General features: G+C 39.7%; 1 protein-coding gene across 2 annotated transcripts; it reads left to right on the forward strand.

Annotated features, from left to right (window-relative positions):
- Positions 1–6953: 6953 nt before the first annotated feature.
- irf1b (interferon regulatory factor 1b) lies at positions 6954–9541 on the forward strand. Of its 2 annotated transcripts, XM_051093059.1 has the most exons (9): positions 6954–7110; positions 7537–7627; positions 7719–7818; positions 7902–8110; positions 8207–8288; positions 8382–8489; positions 8588–8616; positions 8747–8876; positions 8977–9541. In XM_051093059.1, exons 2-9 carry the CDS (start codon positions 7541–7543, stop codon positions 9087–9089), a joined length of 858 nt encoding a protein of 285 aa, XP_050949016.1. In that variant the 5' UTR covers positions 6954–7110; positions 7537–7540; the 3' UTR covers positions 9090–9541. The 2 variants fall into 2 exon arrangements, with proteins under 2 accessions (XP_050949016.1, XP_050949017.1); XM_051093060.1 differs by lacking the exon at positions 8747–8876.
- The last annotated feature ends 267 nt before the right edge of the window (positions 9542–9808 follow it).

Below are 9808 nucleotides of genomic sequence, written 5' to 3' on the forward strand. Positions count from 1 at the left end.
TTACTTCACATTTTGATACAACAACAGTATGCTGACTTGTTCACATTTTATGTAAACCATTGATGTCCGTTTTTTGCAGAACTCGACTTTGAGGCTGACACCACAGGAGCCTACTTGTGTGAGGAGGGGATTTTTCTGAGCTTTAGAAAAGAGGGAAAGGCGATTTAAGGCAAGTAAAGGTAATAATTTAATGTTATCTTTTATTTGATTTATTTATTTATTTGTCTAAGAGTAAAAATATGTTTTATGTAGATGTTCAAAGCCAGAGACAGGATAGATTCATTCTTTTTTGATTGATATGAGCTATTTGTAGAAAATAAAGGTTTCCATTGTCTTCTGCCTGTTTACTTAATATTTTGATGCAAAAATAGTATGATTACTTGTTCACATTTTAATTAAATAATTGATGTGCGTGTTTTTCATTGCAGAACTCAAACCAGCTCTGGAGTTAACGGCACGGAAGGCCGCGTGTGGGAGGAGGCGATCTCCTCAGCTTCTTCAGAAGAGAGGGAAAGACAGTATTAGGCAAGTAAAGGTCATAATTCCATATTATATATTTTTTTTGACTAGTAGTAAAAGAATGTTTACCTTTTTGTAGATGTTGAAAGCCGGAGACATAGGAGAGCTTCATTCTTTCAGGATTGATGTGAGTTATTTTTGAAAATACATGTTTCTGTTGTCTCCTGTTTGTTTGCTTCACATTTTGAACAGTATGATGACTTGTTCACATTTTAATTAAACCATTGGTGTCCGCGTTTTTCATTGCAGAACTCAAACCAACTTTGGAGTTAACAACACAGAAGCCTACTTGTGTGAGGAGGTGATCTTCTCAGCTGCTTCATAAGAGAGAGAAAGACAGTTTAAGGCAAGTAAAGGTCATAATGTCATGTTATCAGTTTTTTGTTTTGTTTTTTGTCTAAGAGTAAAAAAACATTTTATGTAGAAAGCCAGAGACATAGGTGAGCGCTTAATTCTTTTGAGATTGATGCAAGTTATTTGTAGAAAATACATGTTTCTGTTGTCTCCTGCTTGTATACTTAACATGTTGATGCAACAACAGTATGATGACTTGTTCACATTTTAATTAAACCACTGATGTCTGTGTTTTTAATTGCAGAACCTAAACCAACTTTGGAGTTAATGACACAGAATCCTGCTTGTGTGAGGAGGTGATCTTCTCAGCTCCTTCATAAGAGAGGGAAAGGTGGTTTAAGGCAAGTAAGGTCATAATTTTTTTTTTTTTTTTTTGACTAAGTGTAAAAGGATGTTTTATGTGGAGGTTAAAAGGCCAGAAACACAAGAGAGCTTCATTCTTTTAAGATTGATGGGAGTTATTTTTTAGAAAATAAATGTTACCGTTGTCTGTTATTGTAGTATTCTAGAGCACTGTGGTAAACAAAGACAATAAACAACCACACAATATGGCTGAAATTATAAAACAGTCTAGTTACCCATCCTTACAGAATTGGATGCACCTCTGTTTGAAAATGGTTACATTTGAACTAAATGTTTTCTTTTTTAAATGTTTTTCTCTTTTAGGCCACTGATGAAGAGCAGGTGGTGACTGGGATGAATGCTGGACAAAGAGGAGAAATGATCTTTCCCCCAAACTGATGCAACAGTGGTTTTAAAGGAGGAGGCCGCCCCGGATAATGTCAAAGATGTTGCATTCCTTTGCTGAGCTGATGGGGCTTCATGACTACATCAGTTATCTTAAGAGATAATAAAAATTGGCAGTGATGCATTTTCTGTATGTGATCATGGACTATGAAACAAACCGTAAGTGTATAGTCTAAAAACAAAATGTCAAATGCTTGTTCTGTGTTGTTCAGTAGAAATGGACTTCATACTCATTCATACACATGCTCACAATACTTTACACATTTGCTTGTGTTAAATGTTATAATGTCAGTGTTAATGTTGTGGTTTTATTTTTAGTTTGTGTAAAAAAAAAAAAAAGAAAAGAAAAGAAAAGAAAGAAAGAAATTATTAACTAATTGTACAATTATTGTAAAGTAGTGTTTTTGTACAGTAGTTTTATACAATATACAACATTTACCAGACAACATAGTCAGCAAATGTTCAGTGCTTCATTTATAAATGCTAATGCCATACTTTTTCTGCATTTCTTTTCACATGCATGTTACTTTTGAATGTTTTCTCTTGTTGTAGTTTTTAATAAACATTTATCTTTTGATAGTCATTCTGTGTGTGTTAAAGTGATTTTATAATGAACAGGATTTGTAGATTTAATTCCTAGCTCAATTTTGAGTTCATTTTTGCCTAGCAGTGTAGCAATTTTAAACCATAAAAAAAGCAACCCAGCATGCTGGGTCAATAATTCAACCCAAATCGCTGGGTCACAACAACCCAGCGTTGGGTTCGTCCCTTTTTGACCCAGCGCTGGGTTGCCAAAATAACCCAAATTGGGTTGTTTTTAACCCAGCATCTTTTAAAGTGTAGTTGCTTATTAGCATGCATATTACTAGCATGTTAGCTGTTTATTAGTACATATAAAGCACATATTAATGCATGAGCATATTCTAGATCTCTTAACCCAACCCGATACATAAACATATCAATAAGCAGCTAATAAGGAGTTTATTGAGGGTAAAACATTAGTTAATAGTGAATGTGTTCCCTAAAGTGTTAGTTCACAAAGAAATGAAAACTGCGTCATCATTTACACATCCTCAGGATGTTCCAAAACTGTGTGAGTTTCTTTATTCTGTTGAACACAAAAGAAGATTTGTTTAAGAATGAGGGCAAACAAACACTTGCCAGCAGACGGTGAAGGATCTGAGAATCCTCAAATGCAAACTTCAAGAGAGTAGTCATACCTTTGTGTTGTGTTTTATTTCTTTTTGATTTATTTTGTTCTTCATTCGTTCATTTGTAACTATTTGTCTTTTGATAATTGTATTATTCCATTTAATCATATAAATATATTCGTAATGATCCTTTTAGTCATTTACATACTAATTTTATTGATTAATCATTTATATTATTAATTTTATACTCATTTTCCATTGCTGTTTAGTCATTTGATGTGTTTTTTTCTTCATGAATAAGAAATTCAATATTTTTTTTAAATTCAAGGTTTATGGGAAGCAGTGTTATTCCATTGCTGTTGTGTGTTGGTCAGACAAAGTCTGAGCATTGAAACATATACAACTAAGATTATTCAGTAAACTCTGCTCCTTTTCAGTCATCCTCACTTCGTTTTCTGCTTCTGCTTTTCTCTGGCTTTACTCTTGGCTGATATAGGATACTGCTGACTAGTTGTTCTGTTACCAGACAAAATAGGCATTTTCTGACAGAATCTGGCATCCGGGGCTGGATCTCTCTGGTGTGAAGGACTGATCTAACACCAAAACTGTCCATAGTATAGAAAAAACACACTGTAAAAGTCAATGGGGACCAGAAACTGTCACAAAAACAGTTAGACTGCACACTATGTAGTGCATTTATGACATTCAACTCCTTAAAAGTGAAATGATTTCTGTAAATGCAGTTATTGGTGTGTGTGTGTGTGTGTGTGTGTGTGTGTGTGTGTGTGTGTACTTGTTTTTGCTACATTGTGGGGACCAAATGTCCCCACAAGGACAGTAAAACCTGAAATTTTTAACATTGTGAGGACCGGCCTGCGGTTAAAAAATGATTAAAAATAGTAAACGATGTTTATCTGAAAGTGTAACGATGCAAACATGTTTTCTGTGAGGGCTAGGTTTAGGGTTAGGGTTGGGTTAGGGGATACACAATATCGTTTGGTCAGTATAAAAACTATAGAAGTCTATGGAAAGTCCCCACAATTCACAAAAACAAACGTGTGTGTGTGAATGAGTAAAACTGGAGGATTTTCCCCCCAAAAAAGTTTTTTTAAGAAGGAATGGGAAAAAGAAGAATTAGGGGAAATCAACAACTTAAGGATAATAAACTGCCCTTGTGTAAATGTAATCAATAAAAAGTAACTTCAGTCTAATTAATATAATATAATGACAAGTATTAAAAAAAGAGAGAAATAATCTTTGAAAAACAGAGAGAAAAAAGGCTTTTGTAAGTGCCAAAATTTTGTAAGTGCCAGAGTCCTGCAGATCGCCTGAGCATCTCACTCACAAATGACTTTTTTCTACACTATTTTAAAGAATGATCTCAATACAGTTGTTTTTCTGATCCTCTCTTTCTGGAATTTCTCCAGTTCTCTTTCATTAATCTGCCCAATGGTGGGATCCTCTCAGTTGTTTATTTATTTATAATTTTTTTTACAAAGAATAATGTTCTCAACAACATGTAATCAGAGAGACTGCTTGAGACTAAAACATGTATAATCACTGAGTAAACTGTGAACCTACAATGTTATATATATTTAAAAAAACACACCATAAATGTAAAATATCATGCAATTACATACTTATAAATCTAATTACATAATCCAAATTACATGTAATCAATGAGTTACGCTATCCTGTACTCCAGAGCAGGGGCAGCTGACCATCGGCAGCACCGGGAGAATTCCCACCCGCCTGCTGCCCTATTTTTAAAATTAATATGAATATATATTTATATTTTTAGAATATATATACTGTATACATAAAAAGAGAGATTTTTAAAAAAAATACAATTCGGCTCTTGTCTGTTCCACACTTCTGTCAAACAGGAGGAGAGGAAGCGGCCAGAAGAAGCAGTGAAACGTAGTTGTTCAGAGCTTCAAGTGCAGCTCAGTTTTATCTGTAAACAGGCTTCTGTAGTTTTGTCTTTGTTAACATGGGTGAGTATTAAACTGCTAGCAACTGTTAGGCTACCAGTAGCAGCCCCTTATTATCATAGGTCAGAATACTATAATATCTACTGGAAAGACAGAGATATTTGGGAAAATGAAGCAAAGAAAAAGGGAAGTGAAATGCAGTTCAAGAGAGAACCTCTAATTATTTTGCACGGCTCAAGCAAGGATTTACACTTTTTCACGTGATGGCCGTACAAACAACAGGGCTGTCTGAGTTTGCTGTGGGCGTCTCCACCTTATTTTTCCTGTAAGAGCGGCGCAGCCATTTGTACATTTTATGGGCCTGGCTTCCGGTCTCATCGGCATCCAGCTATATTTAGCCGTACAAAACAGCTCATTTTGCTGCTTGTTTTTGAAAATGGGTGCGTCCTACTATATTACTTTAATGTTTTATCTTAACTGTTAAAACACTTGTTTGAAGTGCAAACAGTTTTACAGTTTACTGCACATTGTTATTCTTGTGATTTCACTATTGGCCCAGTCCCTCCTGCTACAGACCTTTACAAAGTGAGAAAGTGGCACACAAATAAACAGAGCAGGGACACAATGAAGGGCATCTGAACAGCTGTATATGTGCAGATCAAGTGTACAGTGAGGCTCAGGCTGATGAAGGTCTTCTTTAATGCACTGCCTCCTCTTTTTTAAGCTTTACAGAAGAGTTGATTAAAGGTGCCTGTCTACAAAGAATCTATATACTGATGAAGAATGCATGATAACTAGTAAAGAAATGCAAGAAATCGCAGCTCTATTAAAACTTAAGTGCCTGTTCTGATCAAAGGATGCGTTTTTTGGACTGTCCTTGTCATTTGTGTGCGTTAGTGCTCGTCAGTGCGAGCTGACATGAGAAGGGCCTGCTCCAGCATATGGGATGATCAGCGCACTCCAGCAGGCTTTAAGACCCGTCGATCAGCCGAGGAGTCTCGGGTTTCGAGGGGAATATCACTGGACGATCCTTGGGAAAACCCAGGAATTCACGGAGCAGAAACCCCGCAGGAAAACACCGCCTCCGCGCGCGCGACACGCCTCCTCCAGCAGCACCAAACAGCGCGATTACATCATCATCATCATCATCATCAGTATACATCATCATATTTTAGTCTTTCTCTTGATGCACCGGGCGCGTTTTTACACTTTTTACTGACGATTCGGTGTGATATCGCTAATTCTGCGCCGACACAAAGTACAACTTTTAAAGCTTGTGAACATTTCGAGACCCCGCGTGCCGTTGCGCTGTTTTTAACGCGTCCCGCATCAAATGCCCCTCAAACGCGTTTTCTGACAGAAACAGCACACTGCTGTTTAAAACACGCGCACGCCTTTAGCGACGATCATAAAGAGGGCTTGAGGCGCATCCCTTGAGCGTAAATACAAATGTCGAAACCTAAAATGCCAAAGCTCGTGCATAATGCTCCGGCTCTGTCATCAGGCAGCAAAACAGCTGAGTGTTTCTTTGAAACGGCGGCTCTTACAGTAAAGCATTTCCGCCCGCGGGCGACCTCTAGCGGCACAGGCACCGCACATTTCCCGGAAAGTTACTGACTTCTCTCATGGACTGAACCCTGACACTATGCCCTTTATACTGTATTCATAACACACTCCTATAAATCATCTGTAGAAAGAAGACACATTCGTTTTATTTACAATTACAGCGGGCAGACGCTTTCATAGACTAAACATTGCTGCTGCTGCTGCTGCTGCTGTCAGATTTCCTTGCATAAAAGAAATAAATATGATGTGTATCATCACCATACAGGGTTAATTCAGGTTAACAGGGACGGGTTAAAGTGGCACAGTTTACCCAAATTGACCTTATAGGCTATATGTGAAGTGAATGGAAGTAAATCGTGTATTTAACAACAATTATTATTATTATTATTATTATTATTGATTAATTCTGTCAGTCTATTATTGTTGTTTTTAATTGTTTATTATCGTGGCAATAACACATGAATATATGATTGTTTGTGTGTGGGTGTGTGTGGGGATGATACTCTGTGGTGGCATGTTGTGTGTGTATGTTTATCCAAACTGAAATGTCTTCCGCACGTAGCCCAACTATCTCATAACAGCATGATTTCTCGGAAATCAGCCTGCTCGAGTAGTAGCGCGGCTGTTGTCTGTGCGCATGCGCATGAAGCTTAGCCCTTCTACTCACCGGGAAAAATCCCCGGCAGAGCTATATAAATGCGCTCGCCTCCTGCCTCTGAACAGTAAGCGCGAGCTTGTCTAGACAGAACTTTAGCTGCAGTTCTGATAGTGGATTGACGCCTTTACAGGATATACTCTTTTTCCAGTTCTCTGTTTTGGATATACCATCGGATCATACTGTAAGTGTCAATGATAATATGAAACGTTTTATTGCATTTATTATTTTTATTGCATTTATGCTTAGAGATGTTTCGGATACATAAATAAGGTGATGCGCTGATTATTTCCATTGTTAGCAATTAATGCAAGTTACTGCAACGCGCAACAACAATGTTGCAAAATAACAGCAACAACATCAAAAGTTGCCTTTTCCGTTTGCTTTGATGTATTTTGTAGATGTGTGTTGCTTAGATGCAAAACTAACGAAAGAAAACACCTTCATTAAAAAAAAACAAACAAAAACAAACATGTAGTAAAGATGCAGAATTTTTGCACAATGAAATTAGTCGGAGAAGAAAAACAGCGCTCGTTTCCTGGTCATGAACTTGTCAACGCGCCTCCCTCCGCGCGCACAGAGAATAAACACACTTGTGTCTCCTCTGCAGAAACATGCCTGTGTCCAGAATGCGCATGCGACCCTGGCTGGAGAGCAGAATCGACTCCAACACCATCGCTGGACTCGTGTGGGTCAACAAGGTAAAGCGGTGTGCTTCTCTATAGCTGCGATTATTCAGATAAGCATCTGCCAGCAGCAGCATTATTCTAACGGATCTGCAAACGCTTTCAGGAGGAGAAGATGTTCTCCATCCCGTGGAAACACGCCGCTCGGCACGGCTGGGAGGTGGATAAAGACGCCTGTCTGTTCAAGCAGTGGGCCATTCACACAGGTGAGCGGGCGTAGGTGCACGTACAGGGACGGGTCTCAAGTTCGCGCCGCAGGTGCGCTGACGCTGCTGCTTGTGTTCTTCAGGTAAATACAAGGAGGGAATCACCTCGCCCGACCCCAAAACCTGGAAAGCCAATTTCCGCTGTGCCATGAACTCGCTGCCCGACATCGAAGAGGTGAAGGACAAAAGCGTCAACAAAGGCTGCGGCGCGGTGAGAGTCTACCGCATGCTGCCCGCCGTCACCAAGAAGAAAGTCAAGAGATCCAGGAGCCGCGACAGCCGCAAACGCAAGGTAGTAAATCTGAAGCGCAGGTGCTCGATTTGGCCCGAGTCCAATCTGTACTTCCGGAATGTGGAGTTAAACATGTCTGTCTTTTTTTGTGTTCAGATCAAGATCGAGGACACTGACGCTCACGAGATTCATTCAGAAATGACCCAGGAAAACACCATCGACAGCACCGTGAATCTAGGTAAGACTTTTCGGATCTGACCGGGCCAGGCGCTGAAGGTGAGACGTTCTCCACTGATGTGATACTCATCACGCGTTTCCTGTTTTCCTGAAGGCACGGCCAGCCCCTCCGAAGACGCCCCCGCGTACGAGGTTGAAATCGCAAACTGTCCAGAAGACATGTACACCAGCAAGTTCCAGGTGTCCCCGGTGCATTCGACAGGTAACAGAAGCTCACGTCTCGCTTGAACGTTTCTTTGTAACGCCGCCTTGGCACGGCCGGTACTCATTGTGTGTTTTTCTCCATCTCGCCCCCCGCAGACCTGGAGGAGAACGAAGCTATCATCGAGGTGAGTTTCACACGTGCGCTTTGTCTATTGTGCTTTTTCATTGACAGGAATACCCCGTCCTGATATTAGCCAGTAGTCAAAGAACAAGCAAAACCCAGTCGCTTACAAGATCTATGTTTTGCTCTTGCAGATCTCACGGCAATTGGAACGTGATAGTACGCAGTGGCTGCAGAGCAATTTCTTTGGAAAGGGGTTCCTGGCCAATGAAGTAGCCACAACAGAATCTCTGAGTCCAGAGAGCCAGTGGAGCGAAAGCTCAGGTAAATGTTACGTGGGCTGTGTAGACGAGCCGCGAACGTTCAGATGTCTGTACTGAAATGAGCAGGATCTCACGTGCGTGTCTCTGTCATGTTGCTGCAGGAGAGGAGCTCGAGTTTCGGCTTTACACTGAACTGACCCCAGACGAATCCCTCTGCACCTACACCGAGCTCTGGAACAGCAGCTCCATGCCACAGACCATGTGCCCTCTCTGAGAGCGCTCGTCTCGTACCTCGGACTCTGTCTCGCCATGGACACTGGACTCTGATCCGCACACTCAACCTCGTACCTCACTCATTCATACATCTGGATATCGGCTGTCGCCATCCCGCCGGGACGGACGGTCATTTCTTTGTTCTCGGAAAAGTAAAGTGTGATGGGTTTTCACTGAAGGATCTTCCAGAACTGACACTAGATGACGGATTGTGGCTTTCACTCCAGTCGTTCAACTGTGTGACCGCATAATCTCATGTGAACTGGACCGATTCCGTTACCTGCTCATCATGTCAGGGCTTTCCTCACCCATAGGATATATATATATATGTATATGTATATATTCATTTTACACATGTATCTGATGAAGCTGTTAGTCTGAGTTTGGGAAGGGGTTCTTCACTGTATATACTGTAAATATTTATTTGTAATAAAAAAAAACAAAATGAATTGATCTGCTGTTGTTTGTGTTGTGCTTTCCTGAGAGAGAGATTTGTTTTGCCTTAGTTATTTCAATTAAACTTATTTGAACACAGCCAAATGACAAGCAACAGTTTGCACTTGGTCTAAACAGTTTGATGTGCTAAAATGTGACTAAACAACTACAAAAATATTTTAAAAAATCAAAGTTATAAAAATAGCCAGTTGAAGTCATTACAAACACATACTGTAAAACATAAAAATAGTTACACCTAAATTAACTAGTTTTACTCAATTAAAA

The sequence above is a fragment of the Labeo rohita genome, chromosome 21 (genome assembly GCF_022985175.1).
Source record: "Labeo rohita strain BAU-BD-2019 chromosome 21, IGBB_LRoh.1.0, whole genome shotgun sequence".
In the NCBI taxonomy this organism is placed as follows: domain Eukaryota; kingdom Metazoa; phylum Chordata; class Actinopteri; order Cypriniformes; family Cyprinidae; genus Labeo; species Labeo rohita.